Source organism: Melopsittacus undulatus, chromosome 5 (genome assembly GCF_012275295.1).
Source record: "Melopsittacus undulatus isolate bMelUnd1 chromosome 5, bMelUnd1.mat.Z, whole genome shotgun sequence".
NCBI classification, from domain to species: domain Eukaryota; kingdom Metazoa; phylum Chordata; class Aves; order Psittaciformes; family Psittaculidae; genus Melopsittacus; species Melopsittacus undulatus.
The window spans coordinates 40,854,352-40,869,923 of NC_047531.1; the positions used below are offsets into that span (position 1 = coordinate 40,854,352).

The following is a 15,572-nucleotide window of genomic DNA, read 5'->3' on the forward strand; positions in this document are numbered from 1 at the left end:
TGGATGAAGTCTGACCTCGCTAAGAACCCTAATGATATGGACCTAGGAACTCTAATGATATGAACACTAGATGATATGGAAACCAGTTAATTAGCAAGTGAAAACTGAAGACAAGTTACAATTCAACAAAGGTCCTGGGGAAGTGAAGACCACAGTGATGCCAGAACAATCCCCGTGCCAGAGGTGTATGTAACACTCACTAACATCAGTGACAGTGAGGAATAACTGACCCTGGGTTTGTACCTGACTTGCAGTGCAGGCAGCAGTCATCCTTCACCTCAACAGCTAGGCTGCCAGGCGGGCAGGGTGTACAGGAGTGCTGGAAGCAGGTCACCTCTGCATCCCGGCATTCACATTCTCTGCACGGCCCTTCTGCCCATTTCTCTCCATTCTGCATAAGAAACGCACAACAGTCAGCATCAACAGGGAAGCAAAGCCTTTGCACAAAGTGTTTGTTCATGCATGGAACTCCCTGGGTGAACTGCAAGGCTACATCTGTGCCAGTAGTAAATTAAACATTTCTGGGGCTGCTTCAGCACTGAGGCGTGCCAACATAGCACTGTGCTTCTGTGCTGTTAACTCTTCTGACCTCTTTGCCTTTCCAGAGTAAGGCAGCCAACAAAGTGCCTGCTGAGGAGTCCCTAGCCCATGAAAACATGGACACATTCCCTCTCAGCACTCCCCCTAAAGCACGGTGTTTTTCAGCTAGCATTATGCCCATGTCCTTTCTTCTTCTTCACCTCCCTTAATTTTCACAGGATCACAGACTGGTTTGGATTGGAAGGGACATTAAAGCTCATCCACTTCCAATCCCCTCTCATGGGCCAGGGACACCTTCCACTAGATCAGGTTGCTCAAAGCCCTTTCCAACCTGGCGTTGAACACTGCCAGGGATGGGGCAACCACAGCTTCTCTGGGCAACCTGTGCCAGGGCCTCAGCACCCACACAGGGAAGAACTTCTTTGTAATGTCTAATCTAAATCTCCCCTGAGTCAGTTTAAAGCCATTACCCTTTCTGCTGTCTCCATATCAGAGGTGCTCTCCAGCCCTTGGAGTATCTTCATGGCTTCCTCTGGACTCACCTTTTCTAACCCTCAAGGCATTTTATTTTCTCTCCTCCTCTCTTCTGTTGCTCTGTTTTCTATCACTGAGGACTTGCTCACATATCACAGAGATGAAGAGGTATCACCGGCTTGCTTCAAAACTACTTATTGCACCCAACATGTGTCTACTTCTACTACTCATTGGAGAGAAGAGGCCTTTCACACCCTGTTTCCTCCTGCGATGTGCATCCCTGGGTCTGCTCAGAGGCCAACAAAGTTCAGTGGCTTAGGCTTTGCTGGCACCACATGAAAAAGTCAAAAGGCAGAAAAGAGACAGCAAACATTTTTAAATGTCTGTGAAGCTTTTGCGCCAGTTCCTCTCTTAAAAGGGATAAAGCACAAACCGGAATAAACACCTTAATATGTTTTGCCTCACTTGGGTCAGAGAAAGAGATCTGAGGAAAGAAAGGGAAGTATTAGCTTTAAAAACATGTATTAAACTTCCCATTATCTCACATGTGTTGGCAAACAGCAGCTATGAGCTCCAGCCTTCACCTGTCCGAGCAATGAAAAGACCATTTGTAGTATATTTAAACCAAGATAATTAATGCTTGCTTTGTATTTAACTCCAAAATGAAAGTTCCTTGACAATATTAATAAAGTACTGGACTTCAGTTGCAGTAAAAATTACAATCAGTAGGATACATAGCAGAAAGCTATGCATTGCCCCAGCTCTGGAGCCTCTACTTTACAGGATTAAAGTCAGGCATCTTTAACTCCATGAGATGTGCAAGAAACCTGCGAGTACACATATTAAATATTAAAGGGAAATCATTGATTATACTGCACAGAGGAAAGCAAGGCAAATTTAAACTCTGCAGCAGACACACACATTGTAAACAAGCATTTTCTGTAAATTGTACACACAGTCTGCAGACAGAATTAATGAATTATTTTTCTGCTACACTTGCAAATAATACCCTTCTCAGAACTGAAAAGGGGGAGCAAAACTCACTATTACATGCTCCAAAGTACCAGGATACTCACAGCTTTGGTATGTTCTTTGTAAACACAGTAACTATTACTTGAAATACATTCAGGACAGCACTTCCCATCTAAGTGAATTAATTCTTCACCCTGTAAAGAGAAAGGCTGCAGCAATTCAAATGGAATCCACATCGTCAAAAATACTGTGGAATGCAGAGGCAGAGCAGCTCTTGCTCTGGAATGCAACCTCCAATATCTAATTTCACCTTATCTTCTCTCCATCCTACTTCATCTCTGCGGGTACAGTTTGAAAAATGGGCCTGGTGAATACTTGCTCAACAAACCTCAGGAAAAGCCAGAGAATTCAGTGATAAGGCCATTACTTCATCCCTAAATTGAGCAGAGAAGATCACCCTTTTCCATGGATCACTAAGATTTCACTGGACCACTGTCAAGATTTCAAAGCACAGAAGCTTACCTTTGTTTCAAATGGTCTACTTTTTGTCCCAAGAGAATTACTAAGCACATGCTCTATTTATACCAGATGGAAAAAGGCTGTTCTTGGTTACAACTGTACAGCTCCACAGAAACCACATAGCTAACTTCACTTGGAAGATAAGAATTCAGCAGCAGGAGGAAGCAATGAAGTGCCCTAATTCATCACAACTTTTTGTGTTCAAGTGTAAGCTGATTATTTAGAAAAGAGGGACACTGTCCTAGAGAACAAGGAGACAGCTTGAAAGAAAAATCTTCAGTTTCCCTAGAAGCTTTTCTGGACCAGGTTCTCATACACTGTTAACATAGGCAAGATAATACATACTCAACAGAAACTGCACAGGCATTGGTGGCACACTCACCTGATTTTGCCTGTGAATTACTATAGGCATAGGTAAGGCAGTAACAGCACCAGCCACCATTAGCTTTATCAAAGTAGAACAACTAAGCCAGGCCATGCTCTGGCAACCCTCATACATTTCTGAGCATGGTTAAGAGAGGAGAAACTGTGTGGCTCTTGGTCACTGAGGACCACACATAGCCTAAATCTCTGCTGGTTTGATGCATTTTGCTCTTCAATCATTACTTCAAAACACCATTGGCAGTGCTTGGAACTTGTGTTACTACTGCGTACTGTAAACTCTCCCGTCCCCAACGCTGCCCACTTCCCCACCCACATATATAAACACACTACAGAAAACCTGAGAACCAGGATTGTTCATTATATTCCAGGCTGAGAACATCGAAAGGCACTGATGGGCTGGGAGATGGAAAAGAGGAAAAAAGATGTTCTGTACAACCTCCTTCAAACACATACCTCCAACACTTCTATAGGCATTACCCATAACTCTCAACTAGCTCCATTTCTTTCAAATACCAGAAACACATTTGCAGCTCACTAGCTGTCTGCTAGTCACACAGCACCCTGGCAAGCTCTGTCTTTCCCAGAGCTGGCAGGCTGGCAGCAGAAATATTTCATCCCAGCCTATTCAGGTAGGCTGCAGCATCCCCTGTTAGCACCCATAACCCATCTTCCTCTGAACATCCTCAAGGGTGTGCTTACTCAGCTGGGGTGCTGGCAAGTGCTCCAGCAGGATTCTCTGATGCTCTGACAGTTTGAGTGGATTTGGTTGAGCACATCCATCCACTTCAAGATCCAGGGCTAAACCAGACTGCCACATTACTTGTACTCCTAGCTCACCAGTAAACTGCTGAAAATTACTTTTTGAAGATTAGTCAGAATCACCACAGACACTTTCATTTGGCAGCTGCTGCACAGGTTTGTTTGAAAGGGCTTAGAAGCTAAACCTCTGTGTTCAAGTAATGCCGCTCTACTATGTTGAGCTGTCTAGGATTTGCAGTTCGTATCTGTGGCCTCGTTACACTTTAAATAGGATGATGTGACCAGAAAATTAAGAGTGCCTTAATGAAGAGATGAATCCAAATGCTCCTAGCTTCACATCAGCTCTGATTTATTTATGCAGGTAAAACTCAGACCTACAACTCAAAAGGAAAAAGCAAAGGAAAAAGGAAATACTTAATTTGCTTTTTGAGTAAATATTTTCTTGTAATTAATTAATTAATGTGCCCCTTGCATTACTGAGGTGAACTACGATTGGTCATGCCTTGAGGAAGCACAAGAAGCCATGCAGAATAATAAATCCTTGGGAAAATATCTTCTATCAGGTGGGCCCGTAACTCTTGCCTACAACAAAGGACACTGTCTTCCTCCTTCTTCCTCTGTTTCATTCAGTTCAAAATTGCAGCAGTTCATTCTCTGACAAATAGTATCACCTTTTTAGATGCTCAGGCTTTAAATAGGTGGTTTGCTTTGAGAACCTAGTTTGAAAAATTGCTGCACACCTTTTAACACCCCTCCACCCCCAATTTTGAACCCTACATGTTAACATCTCCAGCTATTCTTCCATAAAATATCCCTGACTTTCCTGAATAATGGATTCTTTGTCCGTACCTAAGATATAAGCATGAATATTAAATAATTCTCCCTACTGAGCCATGACAGCATGCCATCATCATTAGTGTAAATGATCCAATTTACAGCCATAAGCACGCAGGAAGCTGAGTGAAACAGATGCAAACGCACAAGATTTTATGACAGCCATGACTTTCCACCCAGCAAAATCTCCCCAAGCAATTTAAGGTCAGATGATTGTCAGCAGTACTACACCAGTGACAAGAGTTTGGGTCCCACACTCGGTGCGTTTTTGCTATTTAAAGGCACATTCTCAGATGTAGAAGGATACACTTTTATTCCTAGATACATTTTCTCTGTGTGATCATCATCCAGATGACCCATATGTGGATTCTCACTTTTCTGAATGCTCATTAAAACAATCTAGTTCAGTGAATCCACTATGTCCAGATTTTGGCTGGACTTCAGACACAACACAAGGGTGTTGCTACTCAAGATTTAACATACAGGCAGAGTCACTAGCAAAGCATTAGCCACTAAGGGGGAAAACTCAGGAGGCTACAATTTGTTTCCTTCTCTTCACTGACACTGCAGAGTAATAGGTATAAAGCGGTTATTAGACTACCAATTAAAACAAACACAGTGACAAACAACACAATTCTTATCCCACTGCTAAAAGGCAATTCACAACATATTTATGTGTCTGTGTGAAGCATTCAACCCTATCTAATGCATTTTGCACACCCACTTTAGAGCAAATATATCCTCACCTGAGGGAGGCTGTGGGTGGTTAGTTTTGGAGTAAACAGTACTGGGCATAGAATAGCTTTGCTTCCATGCCAAGAATGGCATGGAAAAAATGGAGGAAAGTGAAACACTGCCTTCCATATCCAGACACTTTACTGAAGCCCACTGCAGCATAAAGAACGGAGATAAAAGGAACATTTCTTGAGCTTTTAACTATCTCTGACCTCTATGCTTCTCCCCATGTTCAGCTCCTGGTAGAGCCAGTGGTCATTGAAACCTCTGGGTGTCTGACCCTCCATTATAGCAGGCAGGCAACAGTGGAGGAAGGAAGCCAAGTTAAATTAGTCACTGGTTTACACTGGCTTGCTTCACAACACAAGCCCACTATGAAGTCAAACTTGCAGAGAAAATACAAAGTTTCCTCTCCTTTCCTGAGAAGTGTTTTCAAGGTAAATTGCACTAAACAAGCCCCAAAATGTCAGTTGAGAAAAAAGAAAAGAGGAAAGAAATCACAAGACTTGAGAGATCCATCTTGAAACGAGAAAGCCTTCCTTACCTTAGCACACTCCACTTTGGCACACTCTGCTACTTGGCAAGTGACTTGTCCTTCATCACACATGCAGAAGTCACAGTGAGTACTGTTCCACATCTCACCATGGTATCTGGGAGTGTCCTCATACAAACAGCTACCCCTGGAAAGCACACACTCTTCACAGCACTTCTCAGGATGCTGCACCTTGTCTTCCCCCTATAAAACATCAGCAAGCATTGAGCAGGACTGCCTGAACCTGTTGGCACAGGCACAGTGATATGTCCCGGCAGGGTATCAGATGTGAATGATTTTTAACTACCTTCTCACAGGTAACGGAGTCACAGGTCTTGCTCAGACATCTGACTTCCCCCCTGTGACAAATACATGCAGTGCAGGCATTTTTTTTCCACTGTTCACCATGCTGCTCAAAAAGAACATATATAAGACTGTTAAAAACTCTTTTTAAATGATGGAATCATAGACAAATTCTTTTCAGAAATCCATGCTACTTGTGGAATACGACAGCTCCTTCTGCATGTCTGTATCAGATAATGAATTCTTATCTCTACATGATCAGCAAACAGAAAGAGGTAGATGTCACTGTGGTGTGTATTTATCAACTTCAAGCTACTGATATTGGTGAGGCCTATTAAATCCTAATAATTACTCTTATTAGCAAAATGTAATTACTAACAGAGTATCCCATAAACATAATCATTAAATAATGCATTAAATTAATTCCAGATGATACAATGAAAGCTATAAACACTTTGATATACACCAGTGCTTTCTGCTCTTCTCCTTCAAAAAAGTGTGAAAGTGCCTAATCTGCTTCACCTTGAAAACTTCCTTTCTGCTTGCCAGCAAATTCTTATCTAGTCCAAATTTCTTTCAACTCTTCTGGCTTCCCAGGAAATAAAAAAGCAGCAGTTGTACTAAGCTATCTGTGCTGGCAGAAAGTCAGATGCTGGGGAGAAGGGAAAGAGAGATATGCCAGAACTTGTGAACAGCTGCATTTTGGTGTGATTTGTCAAAGGTTACCTGGTACACTCTTCCTGACACCGAGCAGGGCTTTGGAAGACATTCTGGGCAGCATTTTCCAGGAGGTGTAACCATAACTTCATCCTAAACAGAAAGCAGGAGAGACAAGTAAAGTAAGAGCATGAACAGTTAACGTGGGGCTCAGCATCACTGCCTGGAATTCTAGGCATGTGGTCTCTCTGTGATAACCCACAGTCACTCAAGGTTTCATTTTTGCTCCAGTGTCTGGGGCAGTCTTCAGAGCATGAGATCAATATAGAAAACTAAAGACATTTACTTCATCTCATTTTCTGGGCCTTTTTGGATGGCAACTGAGGTCCAAATACACAGATAGGTATACAGATGCAGATAAAGACACATACACAAGACAAAGTACTTATATTCAGGTATGCAGATATACAGATACACAGAGGGGGAAAAAGTCTATATAAGGCTATGTAGAGAAGCATACTAAAGCATGAGATGGAAGAGATTTATTTTCCTGGTACTGCCCCATTTTGAGGCTTTGAATGTGTGATTTACACTCAGGCATTTGCACTGTTTTAGTTAAATACATACAGCACAACTCTGTACAGGTGATAAATTATGCTTAAATCTGAATTATCCTAATCTAAACTTTTCCATGACTGGTTTAAATCACACTGAATTAAGCTGGCACTTCACATCAGTATAACAGCTCCTGCACGCCTCAACTCTACCCATCCAAAAGGTGTCTATAATTCCCCTGCTACAATTCAATGTACATCCAATGATTTGGAATCCTTTTGTTCACCAGCACCTCCCTGCAACCACATCAGGATGACCACATCAGAAGACTTGCTTGTCGGGTGGTAGTGTAGAAATGCCAAGAACTATTATCTGCTTTGTTAGCTTTCAAAGAAAGAATGGAAGACTTCATATAAAAATTACCAAAAATAACTTTTAAGCAGACCTAAAAGAACTCTTTCATAGATTTTGGTGGAATATGTGGTGGGACATTCAGGTGCACTCCTGCGTGCAATAAGCATTTTTGAAGTTCCTCTCCCACAACACCCAGGGAAGGGCACAGTTACCTGAAAGATGGAAGATGAGAGTTTAATACTGGGATAATTTATGTATTGGCTATTGACAGGGAGTGCAGAACAAAGAAAGCAACAGAAATATAGGCACAAGAAAGAAAATGTTGGGTATGATTGAGAGCACATCCTGCTAATGTCCCTTCCACCAGGCACCTGAGTAGGCAATACCTTGAACACCATCAAAATCGTCTTTCTTCTGCATTAACTTGGACACTCTCAGCAGATTATTCTCAGATACACCACAGCACCAACACAGTTGTTTCTGTTTCCACAAATTAAATCCTAATGATTAGCTGATTAAACATTAGTGCAATCAGTCAGCAGGTAATAGCAGTCCATTTGGAGTGGGAAAGAGGGAAATCTAATGCAAGCATAAATTTGTTTTAATGCATAGTACTTAGTAAATCTAATTGAGTATCTCAGGACAAAGCAAAACACAATTAGCATGCACAGAAACAGGTGTGTTAATGGCACAAACATCTGGCCCAGAAGTAGAAAGCTGTGTAAGCATCAATAGGGAAAAAGAAATGTTTATGACTACTGCTTTTGTCTTCCTCAGTGCTACAGGGAAGTGTGCATGCATTTCAAGGGAGCTTTGCAATCATCGATGCAGCGTGGTAGTAGATTAAAAAACAGCTGGGAAACTGCACCCCCTAAAACATCAAGTCAAGGTCAGAAAGAAGGATTTCCAGGGAGCCAGTTCCTGCATTTCCTTGGCACAGCATGCTGTTGTAAAAGATTACACCAAGGTGCCCAAGACAACTGGTACAATGGGCCCAATGAAAAGAAATACAAAAAAGCGTAGTCATGCCCTTAAGCATTTGCAATATAATAACAAGAATTAAAAAACTGAGTCACTTGTATAGAATGTGAAGTACTGTCTATAATCTTGTGGTATTTTGGTTGGGCTGATCATTGCGTAAGTGCCAAGAACTCATCATTTGTCCACAGCAAAAACACTGTGAACAGAAATGTCCCAATTCTCTCACCTGGACTAAAACCTTGATTCACTGCTTGAGCTTGCCTGACTTCTCTGACTGGTTTGGTCAATTTCTAAGCCCAAGCACACATAAAGAATAGTGTTATTTCAGCTGAAGTTGTTTTGTGTTTCTGAACTCTTGAAGTCAGAAGGGGAATTTCATCTGCATTTGATTGCTTTCAACTGTATTTCTAGAGTTCCTATTTTAAGAAAACATAAACAAGTCCTGCAAACAAAACTTTCAGCTGCAAATCAAACACTGATATTTGTGAAGATAAAACCCCACCAAAAATCTTGTTTAATTACTTCCCTCTCAGAAATAAAATAAAAAAAAATCTGATCAACCCTATATTTTTAGTATAATTTTTTTTAGTATAAAACATAAAAGTAGTTTCTTTGGACAGTATTGTGCTTAATTAGCCATCAAAGATGAGAGTAATCAATGAGAGTAAAATGGTGAAGAAAGAAGAGACCTCCAGCATAGAATCACAGAATAGTTAGGGTTGGAAAGGACCTCAAGATCATCCAGTTCCAACCCCCCTGCCATGGGCAGGGACACCTCACAATAAACCATATCACCCAAGGCTTCATCCAACCTGGCCTTGAACACTGTCAGGGATGAAGAATTCACAACCTCCCTGAGCAACCCATTCCAGTACCTCACCACCCTCACAGCAAAGAACTTCCTCCTCATATCTGATCTAAACTTCCCATGTTTAAGTTTTAACCCATTACCCTTTGTCCTATCACTACTGTCCCTAATGAATAGTCCATCCCCAGCATCCCTGTAGGCCCCCTTCAGATACTGGAAGGCTGCTATGAGGTCTCCATGCAGCCTTCTCTTCTCCAGGATGAACAGCCCCAACTTTCTCAGCCTGTCTTCATACAGGAGGTGCTCCAGTCCCCTGATCATCCTCGTGGCCCTCCTCTGGACTTGTTCCAACAGTTCCTTGTCCTTTTTATGATGAGGACACCAGAACTGCACACAGTACTCCAAGTGAGGTCTCACGAGAGCAGAATAGAGGGGCAGGATCACCTCCTTCGACCTGATGGTCACACTGCTTTTGGTGCAGCCCAGGATACGGTTGGCTTTCTGGGCTGCGAGTGCACTGAAGCCGGCTCATGTTAAGTTTCTCATCGACCAACACCCCCAAGTCCTTCTCTGCAGGGCTGCTCTGAATCTCTTCTCTGCCCATCCTGTAGCTGTGCCTGGGATTGCTCCAACCCAGGTGTAGGACCTTGCACTTGGAATGGTTAAACTTCATGAGGCTGCCATCAGCCCACCTCACAAGTGTGTCAAGGTCCCTCTGGATGCCATTCCTTCCCTCTAGCATATCAACAGAACCACACAGCTTGGTGTCATCAGCAAACTTGCTGAGGGCACACTCAATTCCATTGTCCATGTCAGAGACAAATATATTAAACAAGACCGGTCCCAACACTGATAACTGAGGGACACCACTCGTTACTGGTCTCCAGCCAGACATTGAGCCATTGACCACAACTCTTTGCGTGCAACCATCCAGCCAGTTCTTTATCCACTGAGTGGTCCACCTATCAAAAGCATATGTATATAGGTAAGCTTAACTGTCAACTCCACATCATTTCCACACATCAAGGCTCCCTTTTCCAAATCACCTGCTCGTCACACAGAAGATTTGACTACTAATTTGTACACCTGCATGAGAAATGGCCCTGGCCAAGGGAAAGAGGACAGTAATGTGTAAGGGCCCCAGCAGGCTGACGGGTCCTGACCTTACTGCACAGTAGAGCCTGGCAGGAAGCTGTAAAGCACCGAGTCACACCATCCCTGCAGACACATTTGGAGCACCAACCGAGGTGCCAGTCTTCCCCGTCCTGGAACAAGTGTCCATCAAAGGAGCAAGGCTCTAGGAGATAGGAAAACAAAATGTAATTTTCTTTTCCGATGCCCTTTAACCCCTTTCTGTCATCTATAACCAAGACACTTATTTTGTGCATCTCAGAATTCAAAACTCCAGTTTATCAAAGCAGGTAATGACACTAACAGTTCCACTAGTTTTCAAGGGCTATAGCTGTAGGAGCTAAGAGCTCTGGACGAACTTCTCCCACTGGGCTTCTATGAGAAAAGATATCCAACAGCTCAGGCATTTTTGGAACTTGCAGTCAAAGTCCCTCAGTACACATGAAATATCTGCATCTTTTTTTCCAGATTTTAATCTCCAAAATAAGGATTTATTAAGAACATCTGCTCACTGCTTAAAGCTTACCACTTCCTCTTGGCCTATGGATGGAGCTGTTAAAAATGTAAACATGTTAGCAGGACAGAAAGAGAATAAAGGGACAAACTTGACACCAGTGTCCTCCCAACAGAACTGAACAAGAAAGAAGAGCTTTCCATATTTGGGACTAAAAAGAGATTTCCAGTGGCTTACTTGGATCAATGAAGCCAGACAATACTCACCTCCACGTCCCACACATCTAGGGCAGCAGGATCCCTGAGGAGTGTATTGCAGTTCCCCTCGTCCACACATGAGGGCTGGGCAGGCTGGGGGAGTACAGTTCACCTTCCCATGGGCACAGGAGCACCGGACACATCCAGAGCTGGCCCACTCCGTGCCATGCTGTGGTGCACAACACAACCAAAGGCACAGAAAACACAGCATGAATCCAGCTGCTGATGAGATCTGTAAATAGATCTGCTCCCCTTCAAGCCCTATGTTAATATTAACTTTACTCTTTTGCAGGCCCTGCCAATCTTGGCACATTATAGCCCTTACTCCTGGCTGCAACACTGGGGCTAAAAATAAGTTAATTCTGGCAAAGTAGTAAACCTAGAGATCAGCCTTATTTTCCTTCCTGTTGCAAAGTGGCATCCAGCAGCAACCCACTGCAAAACATCCAGACTAAAGGATACATCCCCTTTCCATTACAGCTTCTGCAAGGCAAACTCTACATTTATAGACATGTTTTCTTTAGAGAAATAGTCGACGTGTGCCGTAACACACACCTGACCACAATGCCCACCCCACATACTTAACACACTTTAATGAGTAAAACCTCATCAGATTTGCTTATTCATTAATGCAGAAACAAGTATCTCTACCCTGAGGCTGAATGAGGAAAACTTGGCCTCAACAAGAAACATGTCAGAGCATTGCAACACTCTCCAACAAACAGAGGATGTTAATTTTCAGAAAACATGCAATATTGAATTAGGCAGGGAGTAAAAAAGCTCTTGCCAGATAGAGAATATAGATTTTCTTCTATGGAGCTACTGCTTGGGGCCAGTGTTGCTAGCCAGATATATACTTGCAGAATGATGGTCAAGTCATAAGGCATTACAGTAGCTCACTGACAAAACAAATATTTCCTTGAAGAAATTTGTGCCAACAATCAATACAGGACTTTGCACTAACAAAAAAAAAACTGTTTAATGACCGCCTCAGAGTGGAACTGGTGTGTTACAGATAACCACAGGTACAAACACATCTCTAATCCCTGTGGTGATACGTACTTATTCACCTGACTTGTGTCCTAAGAACAGGCTTACAGACAGACGAAAGACAAAAACTGCAGCAAGAGTACAACACAGCAAAATGCAGCAACAGCAAGAAATACAATGTAATACACTACCTAAGTATTATTATATTTATATAATATAAAGAAATATGATATTATATATTATATATAGAAATATGAGAAGAGGATGAATGTAGGGACAGTAGCAACAGGACAAGGGGCAATGGGTTCAAACTTAAAATGGGGGAGATTTAGATTAGATATAAGGAAGAAATTCTTCCCTGTGAGGGAGGTGAGGCACTGGCACAGGTTGCTCAGAGAACCTGTGGCTGCCCCATCCCTGGCAGTGTTCGAGGCCAGGTTGGATGGGGCTTGGAGCAACCTGCTCTAGTGGAAGGTGTCTCTGCCCATGGAAGGGGGTTGGAACTGGATGAGCTTATGGTCCTTTCCAACCCTGACCAGTCTATGATTCTGTGTGCTACCCCTACTATTCCAGTCTTTGTCTAGCTCCTGACAGATTCATACTGGTCATGCCTCATGCTGAAACAGAGGGTGACAACATCCATGTCAGGTGTAGAGTAGCAGTCCAGATATTCAAATGTATTCAAGCATTTTAGCATATTTCTTAAGATTTGGACTTGACTTTCCTCTTGTCAAACATAAAAGTCTGTAAGAGACCATGCACAGAATTTAGGTTCACTGTTAAGACATTTTTCAACATTTACCTATTGTTTGCTACCCATGTGCTACCCATGAATCTTTATTTTTTTCTCATCTGTAGACACTTACTGTTTTGGCTTTTCAGCACCACTGGGTGAAACCACAACCTGCAACCTGCTTCCTGAATAATTCAGGATTACAACATACATAGCCCAGGTCACACAACAGCAATCAATCTCTCCCAGGATAGATGGCTGATGAGACAAAAGCCTTCTTTGTGGATGGCTAATATGTCAAGTTCACTGTGCTTTGCTCCCCTACTAACATTACTATGTCGTCCCAATCATTCACAGAAACAGCAAAGTGAATGAATGAGTGGGAAACTTTCTCCCTTTAAGACAAGAGGACAGATTGCTCAGCAGCACATTCCCTTTCTGCAAAGCCTGATGACCAAACTACTATGATATTACATGATTTGATTGTGATAGAATATAAGCACGTCACCTAAGCATCCTTCACTGACATGAAACAAACAGAGAGCTAAAAACTGGGAAGGATTGCCCCTGCTGAGGAACATAACCAAGCACTCACGCTATGGATCTGTCCTTCATGCTGGCAGAAGCCTTCAGCTCTGGAAACACACTCAGGGCAGCATTTTTTGGAGGCTATTTGGAGCACTTCTCCCTAAGAAAAGACAAGAATCCAATAAGCACACGTGGAACAGAGACTTCAACATGAAGGTAAAGACATGGGGCCTCAATGGACCTGGTGCTCTGTTTAGACAGTAAACGTATGAAGCGAAATATGTAATGGTGCTACATAAGATCCCTTTGTTGAGTGGTGGCATGTCAGTTTCCTGTATTTGACATTTTACCATCAAAACAGGAGGAGAATTTATACCCCTAACAGCACAATTAGGAAGTCTCCAGCTGTCCCTTCCAAACCAAACCACCCTGTGAGTTTGTGTGAAATGTCGCAAGTCTTCTTTCTCTGTTGTCTAAAAGAAATAATTTGATTTTTCAAAGTGAAAAAAAAAAAGTTTTCTTCAATACTGTGTTTTTTAAAAGGTGGGAAAAAAAATGAAACATTTAATTTAATTTAAACCATTAAACCCTCTTCAACTGTGATCCTGCTGGGGAGAAGCTGTTCTCGGTTGTTGGCTTGTTTTAGTTCACACAACAGAAATAATGTTTGCAAATTTTCCACCTACTCAACACATTCAGCATGCACAGCAGTAGGTTCTATATACAAATGTTTAGGATGCCAATGGGGATTCTTTTTGCAGAGCCTGCCTGGTTTTGTTTGTGCTTTCTTGCTGTAAACAAGATCAGCAATATTAGCATAACTCTCATAATGAGCAAACAAGAAATAAACCATGGAGAGGGTCTGTGATTTCTGCCCTTGTTCATCAGGGGTTGCTTTGTGCCTTAAGGATGACTGGATTTTTATTTTTTTCTGAGTTCCTTAATGATGCTTTTGAACATTTAAATGGTCAGACCTTTACGGAACACTTAAACTCTTTTGTCTTGAAGATTACTGTCCTGGGTTCAGGTCCCCATGTCAAGGAGTCACACAGATTCATTTCACACTATAAATCTATTTCCTTTTATAAGCTTTAAAGTTGCCACCTTTTCATTTATTCAATTTTTTAAGATGAACAACATCACTTATTGCTGTTGTGTTATGCCAGCACATTTTATTTCTCTCTTCCTTAGCACAGATCTTCCTAATATTTCAGTCTTGCTTTAATCAATACACAGTGATAATAATGGAGGAGAACCAGTAAGAATCAAAATTATTTCCTCGTTAATGCTGTCATATTGGAAAACATTTTAACATGCTTCATAAAGCCATATAATTGTATTAGCAATGCCTCTTTAAAACACTAATTTTCATTGCCATCCATGCATGTTACCCCATTAATCCAGATGCTAACACAAGACCAATTCCATGGCCAATTAGCTGTAGCCATTAATGAAGGCTCAGACAGAGAAAGATAACAAAGAAGACAACAAAAGCTCAATGGCCATCACAAAGCAGAAGAAACTGAAAGACAAACAAGCTCAGCTCTGTCATTGTTCATCAGGGTGGAAAGCATCCACCTGCATGTTTAATCTGTCTTCAAATGTAGGGTGACTGGAAGCTGAGGTCATGCTGGGAGGTCCAAGCCCATTCAGGGGCTTCCTTTGGGGACCAGACAGCCCTTGCAGCACAGGCAGCCTGCAAACTGCTCCAACACCAAGCTTCTGTCTGTAAGCATGGTGAAGGGGACAAAGGTTCACACACTGGGTTTTGCCCGTGTGTTTCTTTCATACAAGCTTGCATCAGTGAGATGTGAAAATGGACAGGAACTGTGCCTGATCCTGGGCAGTCACACACACCCTAAAAAGAGGAATAGGATTTCACTCTTGCTCTCCCCAAATCCTGCTGTGAATTCAAAGGGAGCTGTAGGGAGGCAGCCAAGCCCAGAAGGTTGACATGGCAGCTGTCATCACAGTGTATGAAGACAAGCAGTCAGCTCACCTCTGCCACCTTCTCCAGGAAAACACCTCACACTGAATCCTGGTTTTGTGTCCCTCTTAATACAAGAGAAGCT

The 15,572-nt window shown here is 42.3% G+C and overlaps 1 protein-coding gene across 1 annotated transcript in view; it reads right to left on the minus strand.

The window, feature by feature from the left end:
* Positions 1-15,572, minus strand: part of FRAS1 (Fraser extracellular matrix complex subunit 1) — a 159,682-nt gene that overhangs the window by 92,027 nt on the left and 52,083 nt on the right. The window contains exons 4-12 of the mRNA XM_034063309.1: positions 13,568-13,660; positions 11,259-11,418; positions 10,571-10,704; positions 6,779-6,862; positions 6,057-6,158; positions 5,762-5,953; positions 2,091-2,180; positions 1,460-1,498; positions 244-391 (exon numbers count right to left, since the gene is read on the minus strand). Coding sequence (XP_033919200.1) covers positions 244-391; positions 1,460-1,498; positions 2,091-2,180; positions 5,762-5,953; positions 6,057-6,158; positions 6,779-6,862; positions 10,571-10,704; positions 11,259-11,418; positions 13,568-13,660 — 1,042 coding nt within the window. The remainder of the gene's footprint in view (positions 1-243; positions 392-1,459; positions 1,499-2,090; positions 2,181-5,761; positions 5,954-6,056; positions 6,159-6,778; positions 6,863-10,570; positions 10,705-11,258; positions 11,419-13,567; positions 13,661-15,572) is intronic.